This window comes from Gorilla gorilla, chromosome 12 (assembly GCF_029281585.2).
Source record: "Gorilla gorilla gorilla isolate KB3781 chromosome 12, NHGRI_mGorGor1-v2.1_pri, whole genome shotgun sequence".
In the NCBI taxonomy this organism is placed as follows: domain Eukaryota; kingdom Metazoa; phylum Chordata; class Mammalia; order Primates; family Hominidae; genus Gorilla; species Gorilla gorilla.
In genome coordinates this window covers 81701744-81723471 of record NC_073236.2, presented here as the reverse complement: position 1 = coordinate 81723471, position 21728 = coordinate 81701744, and the positions used below count along the sequence as shown (strand labels likewise).

Below are 21728 nucleotides of genomic sequence, written 5' to 3'. Positions count from 1 at the left end.
ATACGTTTTTAATTAACTTTCATGTCAGAAACTCTTAATAGTTTTAAATACTTAGAGGATCATGGTTACCTTCACATTTAAATTATTTTCAGGCATATATGCTGGCATATATATTTTCCCCTAAGAAATTTTCTCTTTTAACTCAGAATTTCCCATTGAGAAATTTGCTAACCTATGTACAATTATAATTAGTTGATTAAAGTTGCATGGCTGTGCTGTGGAGATTATGCTTTTGTTGTTGGTGGCACAGTTGTAATCTCTAAGGCAGGACTATTTTCACTGTGATGAACTGAGAAAGAGGGTAAGAAGACAAAATGCTGAGAATATTTTGGCAGCCCGACAACTGATGGCCTAGTATTCTGCTAAGTTACGTATCCGTGAAAATCCCTGGCTCATTTAACAAATGTTTACTGAGTACCTACTCGGTGTCACGTGCTTTGCTTGGTGGTGAGATGTCCATTGCCATTGTCTGTGTCTTCCCAATCCAATTCTGTGTTCTTTTCTAGTGACTGAAGACCTTCTCACTTTTAACATTTTACATTCTCAATGAAAGCAATATTTCCATGTACATGAAATTTATTTTCTTTTTTCATTGGAAATTGTTAATTTCGTGTTTCTTAAGGTGTATCCTGCACTGTTAATATGTGCTATAGACCCCCGAAATGAATTTTGGATGAAATTTGATTAGTTTGCTTCTGTTTTTTTAAAATATCCGTACCTCTTAGATTTCAGTATTGTAATGTATGTGAATTTCTAATTTGAATATAATGTGTGGGCTTTTCCAAACTGAATTAACTTTAGAATCCTAATTTCTGGGAACCTGGGAAAGTTCCCTATTGAAGACATTTTGGGAAGTGTATTTTAAGAGTTTTGTTTGTTTGTTTTTATTTTTACCCATTTATCTCACCCCTTCTGCCAACAGAAGTGATGCCACCAAAAAGAAATGAAAAATACAAACTTCCTATTCCATTTCCAGAAGGCAAGGTTCTGGATGATATGGAAGGCAATCAGTGGGTACTGGGCAAGAAGATTGGCTCTGGAGGATTTGGATTGATATATTTAGGTAAAGTAAAATCTTAAATTACCAATTATTCTTATATCTGTGACTGTAACCGTGATTACTTAGTGGTATTTTAAGAATGGAAATATGGAATTCATATGTGTACTTTATTAAAATTCATGATTGTACTCGATTAAGTAATAATAGAGTACAGTGTCTAGGTTCAAGACATCACTGACCCACTCCTTGTTGTCCATGTTTTTCTGAGTAAATCTTAGAAGTCTTTTTAGAGCATAATTATGCAATCTGCCAGACAAAATGCTAACTTTCTTTTTTTTGAGAGCTTGTTTTCTTAGAAACATGCTTTTTTCAGATGAGAAACCACAACTGTATAGATAAAAACACTTTCTGTTTGTGAATCTTAATCATTAATATTTAGGCAATACAAGAGTCTAGTCATTTCTTAATTGGGCTCTACTGGAGAATTCATAGATAAAACTTAAGGCATCTATTCTGTGAAATGAATTAACTTCTCTCTCGTGCATCTAGAGTGGTCCTAGGGATGTGCCATTCTTGGGATAATTGAAAAAATAAACACTCAAAATTATTTTCTGTGATCTGTGGTACAGGTAAGGAACCATGGGCTGGGTAGGCCTTTACATTGCATTTAAGCATTTAAAAATTACACTGAACTTTAGTGGATCATTGAGTTGGAATGAGGAGGGGATATCCATTAAAAGATTGATTAATAAAATAAGGAAAATAGTTATTTTTAAAAATATACCCTCAAGGATAAATTCTCCTAACTGTACTCACTTGAGACTTGAGATCACATCTATTTCTATAGGAGATTAAGGAGTTGATAAAATACCTCCGTTGAGGGTATCTTGGGTTCTTATCACATATTTCCAGAAAAACATGCTTCATGGATCCTGAAATATAAAAGATCCTCTTCTGATAAAATTAAGATTGTAGTTTTGAATGAATGAATGAATGAATGAAATTTGGTCAATAAATATCTGCTTATTAAATACTTAAGTGTCTATTCTAGTTGGAAAGATAAGATCAGCACAAAAAATTGTATGGGTCAAGTAAAGGACCCATTTAAAGGGTTTGAACTTGCTTGAAATTGCTTGAAAGAATACTATGGTTATTAAGTGCTAGATTGAGTGACATAATCAACACTGTTCAATAGAAATGTAATACAAGTTACATATGTAGTTTAAAATTTTCTAGGAGCCACATTAAAATACGTTAAAAGAAACAGGTGAAATTATTTTAATAATATTTAATCCAGTATATCAAAAATATTATTTCAGTATGCTCTCAACATAAACAAATGAAATATTTTACTTTTTTAAATGAAAGTCTTCAAAATCCAAGGTGTATCTAGTCTCAAGAGCCCAGTTAGCCTGTGTGGCTCATATGCTCAGTAAGTACATGTGGCTGCTGTATAGAATAGTGCAAATAAAGACTATGTGAGGATAAGTATTGTTTGAAACTTGAACTTAGTGAATTCTCTTTTACAGCAAAGAGTTAAGATCTCTAGTATACTGTCTTGACTCAAGGTTGAGATACAGTGTTGAATAAATTATTTCTGATGTGGCTGAGCTATAGCCTTGGATTCCATAGCTTATCACTTTTGGTTTTCTAATGTTTGTATTATTTGAGTAATTTCAAAGAACTGGAGAAAAGTATTGATGTGTTGATTTTATCTCTTTGATTTTCTTGAAATGTAAATATTATATGTATTTAAATTCAAGTGAATGTTTAAGATTAAATAGTGTATGTCTGTATACCTGTATGTATCTATGTGTACACATAGTCACTATTGTTACTGTTATGATAAAGGAATATACTTGCATAGGCATGTGACTTACTTGTCCCTATTCAAATGCAGAAAAATATTTGCTTCTTTCAGTCTAGTACAGTGTCACATATTTTTACTTTTTTTTTTTTTTTTTTTTGAGACAGAGTCTCGCTCTGTCACCCAGGCTGGAGTGCAGTGGCTCAATCTCGGCCCACTGCAACCTCCACCTCCTAGGTTCAAGCAATTCTCATGCCTCAACCTCCCAAGCATCTGGGACTACAGGCACCTGCCACCCTGCCTGGCTAATTTTTGTATTTTTAGTAGAAACGGGGTTTTGCCATATTGGCCAGGATGGTCTCGAACTCCTGACCTCAGGTGATCTGCCCACCCCGGCCTCCCGAAGTGCTGCGATTACAGACGTGAGCCACTGTGCCCAGCCTACTTATTTTTTTTATTACCAAAATAATACTGTTTGTTTTACAATATATTTTCAGGGTTCAGTATGTAATGGAACATTCTCTAGTATCTGAACTTTAGAACCTGGACCCTACCTAGGAAGATTAGCAAGTACACACCACTGAGGAAGGACTTTAAAGAAATATTTAGCTATTTTCAGAAAAAAGGCTCCAGTACTTCAGAATTTAAAATAAAGATGTGTGTTCCAAGTGTTGTAACTGTTCCATTAAAAGTGATGCTAATGAATCATAGAATCCGTTTAATTTCACTAAACTTAGTTTTTACTATTTTCAAAGCTATACAAACAAATCAATATGAAATTACATCATGTTTTTGTATTTTATCATGGTTCTCATCACTTCCTCTATATAAATGAAGAGAAGAAGCAGTAAAATTCAAATTTTCCTGAATACTTTCGTGTCCAGTGACATTCATTTCGATTCTTTCCAGATACCCTCTTTCAGCAGACACTTGATCAGCGTTTACTGCCTAAGGCTGAGAAGAAACTAGCTGCTCTGTCTAGCTCATTGTACATGTACAACTGTCCTCTAGCTTTGAGATCAGTAGCCAGGGCCTTTCGGTAATCAGCAGCTTACAGTTAAGGGGAAGGGGCAGAGAAGTCTGGTATTTACTCTTGACTTGGAGAAATAATGTGCCTCTAGCATTAATAAGAAATAGCTAAAAGAGTGAAAAGAAAAGTCTGAATACAAGAACAAAGTCAAAGTTCTTTCTTTGAATATGAAAAGAGAAGGAGAGGAAAAAGGAAGAAAGGAAACTGGTTTAGGGGATGGGAAAAATTGCTGTCATTTTAGTATCAAATGAGTGAAAAAGTTTTTTAAATTTCAGGAAGGAGAGAAAACTGAGGGTTAGAATTTTACTATAATGCTGGGTATAACACAGAACCAAGTAAATTACGGGAGAATTGCATAAATAATAGCAGAGGTTTTGGCATTAGGCATATCTGACCTGAATCCTGATCTGATGAAGCCACTTATTCATCTAGTTACTTAATCCTTTGGCTTGTTTCTATTCTGCATAATTGTGATAATAATAATTGTGAGGAGAATTAAATGAGATTTTTTTTAAGGAACTTGGTAAGCATTTAATAAATGTAATTTAGTTATTTATTTCCATAGACTTTCCCATTCTTAATACTGGTGCCATAGTGGGGCCAGGCACAGTGGCTCATGCCAGTAATCCTAGCACTTTGGAAGGCCCAGGCGGATGGATTGCCTGAGCTCCAGCCTGGGCAACTTGGTGAAACCCCATCTCTACTAAAATACAAAAAATTAGCTGGTTGTGGTAATGTGTGCGTGTAGTCCCAGTACTCAGGAGGCTGTGGCATGAGAATTGCTTGAACCTGGGAGGAGGAGGTTGCAGTGAGCCAAGATTGCACCACTGCATTCTAGCTTAGGTGATGGAGTGAGACTGTCTCAAAAAAAAAAAAAAATGCTGCCATAGTGGATTAAGATGATGACAAAGAACTCCATTGGAAGGGTGGATTTTCTATTTATTCTACTATGAATTTTGGTGGATTTAACTACTAATGTGGTAAAACTGAGAACATAGAGAATGTCAGCATAAGACTTTATGACATTTTACTAACTGATAAAAGCTCCCCCTAAAATTTGCTATAGTAGTGAAAAGTTCTCATATAAGCTGTATTTAATCTGCCTCAGATATTAAAGCTGTTGGTTTCAGAAATTATTCAAAATTGAGAATAACAGAATTACAGGATAAACTTTAGCCACATTCTTTTGAAGGCTGATCATGTAAGTAAAAGATATGATTTATCTGTAGCAGTTTTAGTTTTTTGAAGGTGGCATAGTGATGACCATTTAGCATCTTTGGAGTGTCAAGCACAGAATAGATGTTCAACAGTTATTTGCCTGAGAAATTGAGACTGAGATTGGAATACTTAACCCACACAAGCTAGTTTGCTTTGTTCTCTTCCATAATTGTAGATGTCACTCTTCGATCTACTGCAGATTAGTATCCTTAGTCACTAGGAAAGTTGAGACAAGGCACCTATCATGACATCATCTAAAAGAATGTGCATGTGCTTTATTGACAGGACATCAGTAGCAATATCTTTTATAAAGATACTATCTCAAAGCTTTTATAAAGAATAACGCATTATTATAACTAAAGTTAACTGTGGTGAAGCCTGAAAATCAGATCATTTATCCATGGACAGATGTTTAAATTTCATCAAAGTGACTGCCAGACATTTTTGGATCATGCTGTCGGATTAGCCTAATTTTGTACTTCAGAAACATAGAAGGAATCTTTTGTTGGCAGATAGGTTTTTAGAAATTACCAAAGTTTAAATCATTTATTTTACTGATAAGGAAACATTTATATTTAAAACAAGTAAATATAAACCACATACATAGAATGTTTTTACTTCTTCATAAAATAATTTTTTATTTTCTTTATAAATAGTGAGCTGTAATAGATTGATTTTAAGGTATGTAGAATAAAGTTTAGAAGAGCCCAGTGATAATGCTAGCAACAAAGTAGTGTGTTGGAATACATATTGCTTCATTACATATTACATTATTAAGTGTTACTTTGGTAGTGTTTATAGAGAGCTTTGAGATAAATAGCCTTATCTGACACAATGCAACGTTGTGGTGCCACTGCAATTGTTATTAGGCAATTTTGCAAATGATACTGTGGGAGTGAAGAGAAGAATTGAATAAATGTGAAAATGAGAATAATTTGGACTAGAAACTATAGTGTTTATGATAAATTAGTCTCCAGAAGGTGTAAATAATAGGTAATATAAACTCAAAACAAGGAAGGAATCACTTGGAGTTTTGTAAATTTAATACGTTTGTTGGACTTACAGACAAGAAATAAAAGTCTCTGTAAGATGTATTTTAATTTTGTTTATATTTAAATTTAGAGTTTTTAAAGAGATAGCAGTACCCAGTTATCTATCAGTTAAGAAATCTGGGTGTTTAAGAAAGTTTGGGTTCCTTCCATTAAAAGGGAGATTTATAAGACTTGGCTTTTGCTTGGCTTTTTCATTTTTTTAAATATCCATTTTTAAGCATATTTTATATTATGGTTCTTTATTTTCAACATTTTACTGTCAAATTCTTTTGCCTTAAGGGAAGATTTATAAAATATTCTTCAGTGCATTTATATATTATGTCTCTTCCATTGGACCTGTTACTATCTTGTAACTGTTTACAGTGGTCAAGGTTTTTTTTTTTTTTAATTTGAAACATATTGCTGTGGGGAAATTTCTTCTTCCTGAAATGAGCTCACCTCTTTTGCCACACAATAAAAGAATTCTCAGCTTTTGAGAGCTCTGGCTTCCTTATGAAATATGGATAGACTTCTGCTTCTGAAGTGTTTTAGGTTTTTTTCTTTAGATAAGGAAGAAGAGGAATAAATAGTATGAGGTGTGTTTCTTCTTTTAAGACACAGGACTATCTATATCAGATAAATGAGAAGAAAATTAAGAAACTTTAAAGCTCTAAATGAGAGAGCTCATTAGAAATTAGCTACTTGGATGATGAAAATTTCTTCATCATCTACACTTAAAGGCATTTATGGTTTTTATACTACTTAGATACTTGATTTTGCAATTAGTATTTCTTTAGAATGTTTGTCCCTGATAGCTCCATCACATGGACTGTTATTCCTGAACACTCTGTTGTATTCTCCATGAAAAAATATTTTAGGAGAAAAGATAGAAAACTCAGCAATTATTTCAAGATAATTGTTGAGGACTTCCCTTGTTTCTTTTAAAAGCATAGCCTTTTGTTAGCCAGGTGGATTTATCTTTTCTTTAACATCTTCGATCAAGTAATACTTGAGGGAAATATTCTGTAGAAAGACATCCATTGAAGGCCAGAAACATCTACAGATGCAATGTGATCCCAAGCAATGAAGCATGTGGCCCTTCATTGGCATTATATGATAACAGGAGGATCTTCTGGCAGAAGAAGTGACTTTTGCTGCGTTCTGCATGCTGCCCCTCCAAACCCATCTTTGATTGGCACCTATGCCCTATTGAAACTGGCATCACACCTTCTGAATGGGCACAGTGCCAGGCTAGCAGATGGGTATGGGCAAAAGCATGCCAGAAACCCAGTATGTGAATCAAGTTTAAGTATCAGGGGCCCAAATTCCCATCCAGGGATATAAAAACTACAGTCTGTTGAGAGCTTTTTGTGCTTAAGGTTAAAGGACATGCCATTTCTACTCCAGCTTAGAAGTTGATTAATTTTGAAAGTCAAACAGCAGCTCCTGTGGCTGTGTCAGGCAAAATCCTATCTTTGGTGAATGAGAATTACTACTTTATGTAGGGAAGAGAAAGTATTGTAATGAAGTTTCCAATGATAGTTACTCTCCTGCAAGTGCCTCCAGCACTTAAGCAGCATGCATTCAGTGGAGATGAATATTTCTATTCTCCAGCAGAGCCAGGTGCAATCAAAGCCAGATCTTCAACCTGCTGCAGTAAAGAACCCTAAATTTAGAAAGGGCAGGCAAAGTTTAGAAGAACTCCTTGGTGGCAGGCGGCTCTTTTCACTATGAGCTGATGAAGCTTCACAAAATTGTATAAAGGAGATGAAGGGAAAACTCCAAATAAAAGACCTTCAGAAAATTTCATCCAGAAACAGAAAGATTTTTAACAAACCAAAGGAAAAAGTTTAGTCCTTTCTCCTCAATGCAGAAAATCTTCTGAGTTTTCTATCAATAAAAACTTAGTTAACCAAAATGTTAGAACCAACTTAATGCATAAGTGACAAAACTTTCTATTTTTACATTTATTTCATTGCATGTCTATCATGTATATAAACTTTGCTTCTTGAATAATGGATTTTGCATAAAATTGAGTTCTAAACATCATATTTCCTTCTGATTGTCTCACACCCACTACAGAACTCCCCTCCCCCACCCCCGAAAGAGGGCACGCTTCCTTCTGATCACTTTAATCATATCTTCTAAATGCTCTAAAATTTACAGGAATGCCTGTAAGACCAGCTGTGGCCAAGAGAAGCTTTTCCTAATCGCCTTATAGCCGTTGCTTTTGCTTTTTCACTGTGTAAACTTTATCTATGGAACAGATTCCATGAGACCGTTGTGAATACTTCAACGTATTCAAAACATATAACTGCCACAAATTAAACTACTAAAACTAAAGCTGGTGCATTGTAACTGCCAAGTAAAACTGGCACGTCCCTCTGTCAGACTGCAGGAGAGTGTGCCATACAGTCCTCGGAAAACACAATTCATCCAGAAGCACTCTTGTCACTTGCTCTGATATTAAACCAGAGAAAGTGACATTAATTAAAGAAGTGACATGAGCCAACAAAGGCAATGAATTCTCAGCTTTGGCTCATGTGCAGACCTTAATCCAACCTGTTCTGCTTAGGTAGTGTGGCTATTTCTGAAGAGTAACTAGTGTGGCTACTCTCACCCCACCTCCTCTCATCTTCCCATTCTGCATCACGTTTTTGAGGAACTAACATTTTATATCCAGGGTTGGACTGGTTAATTGGTACACTGGTAGTCATTGCAGGGCTTCCCAAAATAGTAGTGTGGTGGCATGTGATGCTTTTATTATACTTGGTAATCGTGTGAGATGTACAACTAGAGGTAGAGGAGAGTTGGTCTAACGAAAAGGCAAGCAACAGCCAAACAGCAGAATACCTAGACTTGGTAGACTGGAAGCGAGGAGAGTCTGCTGCTAGGACTGGTTGTGGAAACAAATGGTGGCTTGGTAGGCTTTATGAAAATTCTGAAATGCTAAAGAGGCATGCTGGGGAGTGTTCATAACTTCTCTCTTTCTTTGTTCCGATGGTGTGCTTTCACACAATGCTCACCTCATTATTTCAGACGGTCACTATTTTGTATGCTGTCTTCTTAACCTGTTTCCCCCAACATGTGTGCACACAGACACTACATTATAAACTGCTTACAGGCAGTCACTCACAGTGCTTAATATGGCCTTGCATGTTATAGTTCTTAAAAAATGATGTGTTAAATTAACTCTAGAACTGTTCTATTATGATTTTCCCAATAAATAGGTTGTATGAGACAAAAAAATTCCATGCTCTATCCTATATGTGACCTGCGTGTAAGGCACTGTACTTTCAGATTTAGATAAATTCTTTTGTATGTTTTGGGGAGTTTGAAGGGATAAAAGTATGTGTTTATTCTCTTTTCAAGTATATTTTTAAAATACAAGAAGCTGTTTACTTAATCCATAGATTGTAGAATTTATTGTGAAGAGTCTACTCTGTTAATGCATAGTATGGAGAGGGGACTAAAAAATGGACATTGTGTTAAGACAAATCAGTTTTCTGTTTCTAATAAAACAGTTCTTCTGAGTAGTATTTAATTGAAGTAGACCTAATAGCAAGTATAAACGTTTGTGGGGAAAAGCATGGTGTTTACTATAAAATGGATTGACTTATGTATGTATGCATGTAACATGCATAAGAAATCAACTTTTCAAAGAATGTAAGCACAGCGTTAACAGAAAATAAATTATTGGGATTTCTTTTAATCCAAGTCTGTGAAAGGTTTGATTAAGGGTTTTGTACATAGTCAGAAGCTTTTGTTATGGTTTCTGGGCAGGGGTATTTTATGTTTGAGATCGGGAATTTTCTATCCACATAATTAGTCATGAGGTTTAATGTATATATTTTTTTATATCAGGCAGACAATGTCTTCAAAGAGACAGCAGTGCTGCAAAGGAGCAAGAAAAGAAGGCCAAAGTTGACACACAGAGAGGCAAAACAGTGTAGGAAAAATCAACACGTTTTGCAAAATCAATCATTGAAAATGTGTCAGCATTCAGGAGACTGTCTTTAATTTGCAATCCAAGTGAAATAGAGTATTTAAATATGAGAGGCAGTATTATTGAGCCCAGCATGCCTGCTACCACTTGTTTGACTAGCTCAGAATAGAACACTGAGAGGCAAGGGCTCAAAGTTAAATGAACATTTATACATTTTAAAATCAAATGAAAGATTCAGAGTATATTCATGAATTAATTTTTTTTCAAAACCCTAAATTTAATCAGCTGGAATTACTTTAAAAGTGTCATTCTATTTAACTTCTGGGAATGATGAATTTGCCTTTTAATAGGGATGCTGTATTTTATCATGAAGATGAAACAAACTGTCTTTTGTTAATTATTCCCCAGAGACACTGGCCATTTTTCTCTCTCCAATGCTTAGTGTGGAGTAAAGGCAGCTTCCCGCAAATTTATTTCAAGCAAGAGCAATCGGAAGCTTCAACATGTGTGAAAGAGGCGCATAGAGAACATAGCTTCCATTTCAGGTATTCTGAGTGCCACCTAAGGAACCTCTTAGACATAATGTTACCAAAGCCTCACTGATGAGGCCATGAACATAGAACGCAGAAAAGTAAAAAAGAATGAAAGAAGAGTCTGGTAAAGAGTAGTAGATGTGTCAGATGTGTCTGTAGTATCTGATAAATGCTGGGACTAGTTTTTGAATTCTTTTTTTTAGGAAATTATCATATTTATTATCAAGTACTAAAATCTTTCACTTAGTGTGTGCCAAGCTCTGTGTTAAGTGCATTGCATGAATTATTTCATTGAATCCTCTCAGCAGCTTAACTAAGGAAGACACCGTGGCCTAAAGAGGATACGTAAATTACCTCCTGGCCACAATTTAAAAAATGTCTCTTCTATATTTGGACTCTGGTCCCTGCCCTACTGATGTCCCTTGTCCAAGAACACTTGAATTTATTGTTAGCCAGATAAAATAGTGACAAGTGGCATGCTTATGACAAGCTCATTTCTAAAGTAACAGCAAAATATGTAACTGATAGTATTGGCAGCTAATTTAAGAAATCTGTTAGTGATGATGCTAATAATGGTGTCATTTTCATTCAGATTGACAACTCAAGGCATAGAGCATCAGCGATATGTTTTTGATATTATTAAGATCTCAAAATCTGTGAAAGAACATCTGATATTTATAGTAAACCTAATGTTAGGCACTGGGACAATTACATTAAAAATGTACCATACCTCAAACAATATTTTTATGGAAAAAAGTGCGAATAGTCATCCAATAGTTCATGCAATCTGATGAGAAGGATTTGTTGGATTTTCATGCCTTTGCAAAACTGAATACATTTGTCTAGTTTTATACATTTTATACATTTGTTTTGAGTCAAATAAGCAACAGGAAGATCTAAATAGACCTGTTTAAATCCCTGTGATATGATTTTAATAAGCACCATATAAAAATAGATACCTTTATAAATATTGAATGATTCTTGACTATATTTTTTCATTGGGTAATAATTTAAAGATACACTGCTTAGAAAAGTAGGTCTTTTAAAGAGTAAAACAAACAGAAAATACTTAAGATAAATAGGATCGTGTTAAAGAACATATCCCTTTATGGAATTTGTTTCAGATACCACTATATTTTAGTTATAATAAAAGTCTAGGTTTTGGAAAATTATTTTTAAATAACTAAAATTAGTTATTTCAAGATATTATACAGTAGTAATGATTTATTACATACTCAAGGGTGATTTCATGAAGAAGTTAGAACATTTCATGTAGTGGTAAACCTTTGGGTGTTTATAATAGAGAACAGATAGTTATTAGCTATTACAATGCAAGATTTTATACTAGAATACTTTTTTATTTGGTGTATATATATTTAGCAAGGAAAAGAATGAACAAACACAAGTTACTACATTAAATACATGTTCTTGAGCAGTTACAGGGATATGGGATTATTAATGTCAAATTCTGGAGAATGTAAAGAAAAGCTATTCATTATACTTGATCTTGTTTCTATTAAAAAATCATGTATTACAGTTCTATCTTACATCTCCGGTGTCAAATGTATTATAATTGAAAATGGAGAATTAGTTATGTAAACGTTTTATCTTACACAGTGTAAGGAGGATAGTAGAAGAAAAAGTAGTAAAACCAACAACAACAACAAAAAAATCCCACACAAGACACTTCAAGAAAAGTGAGAAGAAAACAAAACAAACCTGTATAGCTAACAGGTAAATGTTGCTGTGTGATGAAAAGAGGAAGAAAAAATTGCGTAGTCTTCCAGAATAATCAGAATGTCTACTCTAGCAGAAAGCTTTTGAGCAAGATAAATCTTTTGAAATTAACTAGTTTAATGTAGATTGACTATAATAAAGAACTGCTGTAAAAAAATAAGTATTTTTTGGGGAAGGGAGCACTTTTAAGTTCCTTCTGACTGTGAAAACCTGTTAAATCCTGAAAGAGGGAGATAAATTTATAAATGATCTGTTGATATTGGCACATGGATAGAGGCCTTAAGGCAATAATGGATGCAGCTGGTAAAGAAGCAGATCTCAGTCACAGAAAAATGAGATAAAGAGACCATCAAGAAGAAAAAATAATGGTTCTATTATCTGTTTATGTAGTGTATCTTTGGATAGTTAAGAATATCACATGAAAATGTAAAGACATGCAAAATAAAGACCATAATGAAAAACATGAGAAAGATTTCCCTTATTTACAGCCTAATTTCAGCATAAAGATTGGAAAGTGCTTCAAAAGAGCAGGAACAGGGCTAAAGATTCTTACATACTAGGTTTTTAAACCTAAATTACAGAATTTACAGTATTATTTAAGGAAGGGAGGTCAACTACTTCAGCTCTCACTTCATACACTTTGAAAATAGGATTTATGATGGCAAAGAAAAATAATAGCTCTCATTCTATTGTATGGCCAAATTGAATGTCTCTTAGGAGGTAGAAGGAAACATTTGAGGTCTTAGTAAACCTGAAATCATTTCTTAATAGATTATCGCTAAAATAGGCTTGAAAGGAGTGTATGATTGAAAATGACTTACAAGAGATAAGTGGGTTAAAATATTAAGAAAAGATTTGATGATATAAAGCAAAACCAGTTTAGTAAAACTTGGGGGATTTTTTTTAAGAACTGTAAGTTATGAATGTAGAGTTTCATAACAAAGTTCAAATTTCTAAATTAAATTGATGAACTGTGGTTCAGAATTATAGGGTTAACAGTTAAGTTACATATCAACCCTTTAGGGAAGCTCAAAATGTATTTAGTTAATAATAATAAAAACAGCTAAGTTAGAGTTTATTAGTGTTAATGTTTGAGAAATAGATAAATGGGTTGGAAGATATAATTTGTGGTAAAATGAAATAAGTATGTAATATATACCACAACCAGTAAGTAACTGGCCAAAGACAGCAAAGAAAAATAACAATTATATAAATTAGTGTATTATAATAAAATTGTCAGTTAACTACATTGGAAAAAAAGTCTGTAAGCCTCAATTAAAGAAGATCACTGACAGAACTTCATAATCGGTTGCCAAAAGAGCAATACTTAAAATGATAAGATATAAAGACACTAAAAGGTTAAGGTTTTTCATGCACATGTAAGTAAACAGTAAAGCAATAGCAGGATCTGTTATTATTTTATATTCCACAGTAAAAATCATTAAGAGAGCTAAACAAGGATGTATATAGGGTAAAAGGTTAGTAAAACAAAGTGAAAATGTAATGATAGAATATAATATAATGAGAATGCTATTGTTTATTTTTATCCTTGAAGAGAAAGCAGACCTTCAATAAGAAATTATAAATATGACTGGAGATATTATAAATAAATTCAGAAAATGACAAACCAGTTACCACTAAGTCTTCACACTGGTCTGTATGGAACCCAGGTGTAGAGGTGAAAGGGGTAAGGGTTCTGGTCTCGTGTCCCATGTTTCAACCTTAGCATTTCTGCTTTATCTGTTGCATATTCAGGCTTACCTTGTCTTATTGCACATCACTTTATTGTGCTTTGCAGATACTATGTTTTGTTACACACTGAAGGTTGTGGCAACCCTGCATCAACCAAATCTATCAGTGCTATTTTTCCAGCAGCGTGTGCTTCATGCATGTCTCTGTGTCACATTTTGGTCATTTTGACAATATTTCAAACTTTTTTGTTATTATATCTGTTATGGTGATCTGTGATCAGTGATCTTTCTTGTGACTATCATAATTGCTTTGAGGAATCATGAACTGCACCCATACAAGACGGTGAATTTAATTGGTAAATGTAGCACATGGCCTGACTGCACCACTGACCAGCCATGCTCCCATCATTCTCCCTTTCCTCAGACCTCTCTGTTCTCTGTGATACAGCAATTTTGAAATTAGGCCAATTAATAACCCTAACGTGGTCTTTAAGTATTCAAGTGAAAGAAAGAGTTATGCATATCTCACTTTAAATCAAAAGCTAGAAATAATTAAGCTTAGTGAGGAAGGCATGTCAAAAGCTCAGATAGGTTAAAAGCTAGGCCTCTTAAACACCAGTTAGCCCAATTGTGAATGAAAAGGAAAAGTTCTTAAAAGAAATTAAAAGTGCTAAAGTGAAGCAGCCTTACTGCTGATAAGGAGAAAGTTTCAGTGGTCTGGATAGAAGATCAAACCAGCCACAACATTCCCTTAAGCCAAAGCCTAATCCAGAGCAAGCTCCTAACTCTCTTCCATTCTGGGAAAGCTGAGAGAGGCGAGGAAGCTGCAGAAGAAAAGTTTGAAGCTAGCAAAGGTTGGTTCATGAGGTTTTAAGGAAAGAAGTCATCTCCAAAACATAAAAATGGAAGGTGAAGTGGCAAGTGCTGATGTAGAAGCTGCAGCAAGTTATCCAGAAGTTCTAGCTAAGATCAATGATGAAGGTGGTTACACTAAATAACAAATTTTCAGTGTAAATGAAACAGCCTTCTATTGGTAGAAGATACTGTGTAGGACATTCATTGCTAGAGAGAAGTCAGTGCCTGGGTTCAAAGCTTCTAAGGACAGGATGCCTCTCTTCTTATGGGCTAGTGCAGATGATGACTTTAAGTCGAAGCCAGTGCTTACCATTCAGAAAATCCTAAGGCCCTTAAGAATTATGTTTACTATCTATTCTGCTTGTACCCTGTAAATGGAACAACAAAGCCTGGATGACAGCACATCTTTTTACAGCATGGTTTACTGATTTTTTTTTTTTAGTTTTATTTTTCTTATTTTAAAAATTGTGTATATTTAAGGCATATGTCACAGTTTTGTTTTTTTTTTTAACATATGAGTGAGAACAACTGTCCCTCACCCATTTTGGGAGAAGAGGGGAGATGAAGAAGAAGTGGGTTAAAGGGTACAAACATACAGCGAGCTAAAAGGAATGAATTCAGTGTTTGATAGCAGAGTAGGATGTCTATACTTAACAAAAATGTATTGTACTTGGGTAATGGGCACCCTGAATACCCTGACTTGGTCACTATGGTTGTATGCATGTAACAGATTTTCTCATGTACCCCATACATTTGCATGAATAATAGAGTTTACTGAATATTTTAAGCCTGCTGTTGAAACCTACTTCTCAGAAACAAAAAAATTGCTTTCAAAACATTACTGCTTGTTGACAATGTGCTTTAGTTACCCAAGAGCTCTGATGGAGATGTACAAGGAGATTAATGTTGTTTTCATGCCTGCTAACATAGTGTCCCTTCTGTAGTTCATGGATCAAAGGAGTGACTTTAACTTTCAAGTTCTTACTATTTAAGAAATAAATTTCATAAGGCTTCAGCTGCCATAGATAATGATTCCTCAGATGGATCTGGGCAAAATGAATGGAAAGTCTTCTGGAAATGATTCACCAGTCCAGATGCCATTAACAGCATTCATGATTCAGGGAAGGAGATAAAAATAGCAGTGTTAACAAGAGTTTGGAAGAAGTTGTTTCCAACCCTTGTGGGTGACTTTGTGGGTTTCAAGCCTTCAGTGAAGAAGCAACTATAGATGTGACAGAAATTGCAAGAGAACTGGAGTTAGAGATGAAAACTGAAGATGTGACTGAACTGCTCAATCTCATGATAACATTTAATTCATGAGGAGTTGCTTCTTAAGAATGAACAAAGAGAGTGGTTTCCTGAGATAGAATCTATCCTGGTAAAGATGCCATGAACATTGTTGAAATGACAACAAAGTTTTAGAGTATTACATAAATTTAGCTGATAAAGCAGTGGCATGGTTTGAGAGGATTGTCTTCAATTTTGAAAGGTCTGTTGTAGATAAAATGCTAACAAACAACATTGTGAGCTACAGAGAAATCTTTTGTGAGAGCGAGAGTCAGTTGATGTGGCAAACTTCATTGCTATCTTTAGAAATTGCCACAGTCACCGCAGTCTTCAGCACCCACTACCCTGATCAGTCAGCAGCTATCCACATCAAGACCCTCCACAAGCAAAAAGATAACTTGCTAAAAGTTCAGATGATCGCTAAAATTTTTTTAGCAATAAAATATTTTTAAATTAAGGCATGTACGTTGTTTTTTAAAAGATACTGCTGTTGTACCCTTAATAAACTACAGTATAGTGTAAATATAACTTTTATATATACTGGGCAACCAAAAAATTCACACTACTTGCTTCATGGCAATATTCATTTTATTGCATTGTTGTGGAACCGAACCTGCAGTATCTCCAAAATATCAGGATTCCAAGAAACATTCCATTACTAAAAGAGTTTGAAGGTAACTGATTGTGCTATAATAATAAGTTATAAAGTGAAATATGTAATAGGAAAAGTTTTTAATTTGGAGGGTTTTTAACAGTTACAGAGAATAGACTTTTTTTCAAGTATACAAGAATTTATTTTAAAAATATGTGTGATTAAGAAAACATAAACATGTTTAACATGTCATAGTTTTGGAATCTAATCCAGGAAACAAATACCAGTATCACTTTGCTTGTTCTGTTTTTCTCTTTATCACTTACCTTCTTTCTCATTTCTACATATTCAGTTTGTGCTCATTTCAAGTCCACCTTCCCTTGAAGCCTACTGCTTTTCTTTGTGCATTTTCTACCACAGTTTTACATTGTATATTTATTTTCTGCAATATTTTTGCTTCTATTTTATAACTAAGCATATTCTATTTTGTATTATGATTATGTACTTGTATCTTTTTTCTTATTTATAAAAATAAACAGAAAAAAATCTTTGTACATTTCTGTGAATTTTAACACACCCACCAACGTAATTAGGATACAGGACAGATTCATCACCCTAAAATCTTCCTCATACTATCCCTTTGTGACCATAACCTCCTTTTACCCCTAATCTCTGGCAGCCATTGATCTATTCTGCATCACTATAGATGTGGCTTTTGGGGAACGTACGGGATTACTATAAATGGAATCATGTAATATGTGTCATTTGTGATTTTTTTTTCCACTTAGTGTAATGCCTTTGAGATTGACCCAAGTTGTTGTGTGTGTCAGCAGTTTTTTATTGTCAAGTAGTAGTCTGTTGTATGAATGTATCACAGTTTGTGTATTCTACCATTGAAGGACATTTGGGTAGTGTGATTCCTTCAACTTTTTCTTCAAAATTGTTTTAGCTATTTTAATTCCTTTGCTTTTCCATATACATAATTAATTTATATTTCCAGAACAACGACAACAAAAATTGCTGGGATTTTAATTGATATTGAGCTAAATCTATTGATAAATTTGGGGAAAATTAACATTTCTACTATGTAAAGTCATCTAAACCATAAGTACAGCATGTGTCCTCATTTCTTTAGGTCTTCCCTGATTTCTTATATCAGCTTTTTGTAGTTATTAGCATACTAGTCCTATACATGTATTGTTGGGTATATATTGATATATACATTTTTTGGAGCTATTGAAAATGTTCTTGGTTTTTAAATTTTAGTTTCCATTTGTACATTAGTAGTATATAGAAATATGATTGATGTTTGTGTGTTGACCTTACATCCTATGAATTTGGTAAACCCAGTTATTCTAGGATTGAGTTTTCTTTTGTGGCAGATTCTTTGGGAATTTCCATGTAGACAATCACATCATCTGGAGATAGGGACACCTTTCTTTCCAAATGTGTGCTTTTCATTTATATTCTTAACTTCCTGCGCTGGCTAGGACTTAGAGTGATTTATTGAATAGAAATAGCGAGAGTGCTCATTTTTGACTTGTTCTCATTTTTAGGGAGAATGTATTCAGCTTCTCACTATTCAGTGTGATGTTAACTGTAGGTTTTCATACCTGCTCTTTATCAAGTTAAGCATACTGAGTTTTGATCATAAAAGGGTGTTGAATTTTGTCAATTGCCTTTTCTACTTCAATTGATATGATCAGGTGGTTCTTCTTTAGATTATTAATATGGTAGATGACATTGATTTTTGAATATTGAAACATTCTTGCATTCCTCAAATTAATTTGATTATGGTGTATTATTTTTATATATTTCTGGATTCCATTTGCTTATATTTTGAGAATCTTTCCATCTTTGTTAAGGAGGACTATTAGTGTATACTTTTATTTATTTATTTATTTCCCCTACCATCTTTGTCTAATTTTGTATCAGGGTAATCCTGGCCTCATAAAATGAGTTCTGAAGTATTGTTTCTTTTGTTTTCTGGAAGTGAGTGTATAGGATTAAGTGTTATTCATTTTTAAAATGTTTTGTATAGTTATACAGTGAAGCTAACTGGGTGTAGAAATATCTTTTTCAAAAAGGCATTTTTTAAAAAAAAACAGTTTCACTTTCTTTAGTGGTTATTTAGGACTAATCTGGTTATTTGTTTTAGGTAACTTAGTAGTTCATGGTTTTTAAGGAATTGCTCCATTTGTCATCAGTTGTGATGGTTAATATTGTCAACTTGATTGGATTGAAGGATGCAAAGTATTATCCCTGGATATGTCTGTGAGGGTGTTGCCAAAGCAGATTAACATTTGAGTCAGTGGATTGGGAGAGGTAGACCCACCCTCAATCTGAGTGGGCGACATCTAATCAGGTGCCAGTGAGACTAGAACAAAGCATGCAGAAGAAGGTGGAAAGAGCAGACTTGCTGAGTGTTCCATCCCTCATCTTTCTCTCCTGCTGGATGCTTCCTGCTCTTGAAGATTGACTGATATAAAGACTGCAGGTTCTTCAGCTTTTGGACTCTTGGACTCACACCAGTGGTTTTTCAGGGGCTCTCGGGCCTTCAGCCACAGAATGAAGGCTGCACTGTTGGCTTCCCTGCATTTGAGGTTTTGGGACTCAGACTGGCTTTGTTGCTTCTAAGCTTGCAGACGGCCTGTTGTGAGACTTCACCTTGTGATCATGTGAATCCTTAATACACTCCTTAATAAACTCCCCTTCATATATATATCTATGTACATCTATTAATTCTGTCCCTCTAGAGAACCCTGACTAATACAGTTGTCAAATTTATGGGTATAGAATTGTTAATATTTATTATATTTAAATGTAATTAGGTTTTATAGTGATAGTCTCTCATTTTTGATGTTGCTCTTTCAAATCATGTTTTCTTTTTTGTCTTGATATAAGTTTATAGATTTTATTGATCATTTCAGAGAAATAGCTCTTGGTTTCATTTACTCTATTCCATTTCGTTGACTTCTGGTTATTTTCTTTATAATTTTTTTCCATTAAGTCCTTCTTAGGCTATATCTCACAGATTTTTAGATATTGTGGTTGTCTTGTATATTATATCTCCATTCATTGAAAATCCCTTCAGTTCATGTTACACGTTTTGCTCCGTCTGTTAAATATATTTTGAAGAACTGAAGAAGAGACACACAATCTATTATATTTTCCCAGCTATTGATCATGTTTTCTGTTCCTTTATTCCTAATATTCCAAATTTCCTTGTGTAACTTTTCTTTTTCCTCAATATCTTTTTCTTTTCTTTTTCTTTTTTTTTTTTTTTTTGAGACAGAGTATCGCTTTGTCACCCAGCCTGGAGTGCAGTGGCACAATCTTGGCTCACTGCTGCCTGCACCTCCTGGGTTCAAGCAATTCCCCTGCCTCAGCCTCTCAAGTAGCTGGCACTACAGGTGTATGCTATGACGCCCAGCTAATTTTTCTATTTTTAGTAGAGATGAGGTTTCACCATGTTGCCCCGGCTGGTCTCAAACTCCTAACCTCAAGTGATCTGTCCACCTTGGCCTCCCAAAGTGCTGGGATTACAGGCTTTTGTGCTTCAATGTCTTTCTTTAGAAATTCTTAACACAGCAAGTCTGCTGACCATTAATTCTCTTAGTTTTCTTCACCTGAGAATGTCTTCATTTAGTTTCTTTTCCAAAAGGTATTTTTGCTGGATGTTGGATTGATAATTTTTTTCCCATCTTCATCATTTCTGATGATAAATTTGCAGTCATTTGAGCCATTGTTCCCCTATACATAATGCATTGTTCACTCTGGCTGCTTTCAAGACTTTTCTTTGTTTTTAGATTTCAGATTTGACTATAATGTGTCTGGGCATTGATTTCTTTGGGTTTATCCTATTGGGGGTTCTTTGACATTATTGAGTCTGTAGGCTTATGTGTATATAAAACTTGGAACATTTCAGTCATTATTTCATCAAATGTTTTTTCAGTATCACAAGCTTCCTTCTCTTCTGGGATTCTACATGTTCAATGTTTTGTTACTGCCTATAAGTTTCTAAGGTGGTGTTCAATTTTTTCATAGTTTATCTCTCTGTTGTTTAGGTTGGATCATTTTCCTTTGATCTATCATCAAGTTCAGTGACTTTTTCTTATGTCATCTCCCTAATTGTATTGCACCCCCTCAGGAACCAAAAAAAAAAAAAAAAAAAAAAAAAAACTCGGTTATATATCTTTTAGTTCCGAAAACATCATTTGATTCTTTTTTGTATTTTCTGTCTTTGTTGCTTTTTTCTGTTTTTCCCTTTGTTTCAAAAGTGTTTGTCTTTATTTATTGAAACATTTTTATAATGGTTGCTTTAAAGTCTGTCAGATAATTTCAACATCCCTGTCATTTTGTCATTATTATCTATTCATTGTCTTTTCATATATGAGTTTTTTTCTGCTGCTTTGTATGCCTAGTAACTCTGAATTATTTCATGGATATGTTGAATATTATGTTGTAAGAATTTGGGTCTCTTATTTCTAACAGAGAATACTGATATTTTGTTTTAGCAGATAGTCTTCCTGGTTGCATTCAGGCTTCAAGTTTTAACAGGTCTGTGTTTGGGGTACAGTGTTCATTTAGTTTTCAGTAGCAAAAGTATTGTTCAGGTCATGTGTGTTCCATTCAGTGACCAGCCTGGGACTTGGGTATTGGTAGTTTACTTATCGAAGTCTGTATATGCTGTTTAATGTTAGCTCCACGTATACACAGCTTGTGAGTGAGTCCAGGAGTTTATAAACAACTTATTGTGGTGACGTTCCCAAGCTCTTCTCCCTCCATGATCTCCTTGGTACTTATTCTCTGGGATCTCCTTTTTTAGGTTCTCTGACCAGAAATCTGGGCTTTTATTTACCGTGCCTTGCCATGCACCTGTGTCTGCGGAAAATGGCAAGAGGGTGTAGAGTATAAAAAGTTATTAGATACCCCTCTCTTTTGGGACCACAACTCATTTGATTGGAGAGGAAAGTTTCCTTCCTTGAGAGTTTCAGATCT

General features: G+C 34.4%; 1 protein-coding gene across 4 annotated transcripts in view; it reads left to right on the top strand.

Annotated features, from left to right (window-relative positions):
• VRK2 (VRK serine/threonine kinase 2) overlaps positions 1 to 21728 on the top strand; it is a 112732-nt gene that overhangs the window by 1134 nt on the left and 89870 nt on the right. For all 4 annotated transcript variants that reach the window (XM_063695875.1, XM_004029268.5, XM_055378850.2 and 1 more), the window contains exon 2: positions 923 to 1063. In XM_063695875.1, coding sequence (XP_063551945.1) covers positions 928 to 1063 — 136 coding nt within the window. In that variant the 5' untranslated portion in view covers positions 923 to 927. The remainder of the gene's footprint in view (positions 1 to 922; positions 1064 to 21728) is intronic.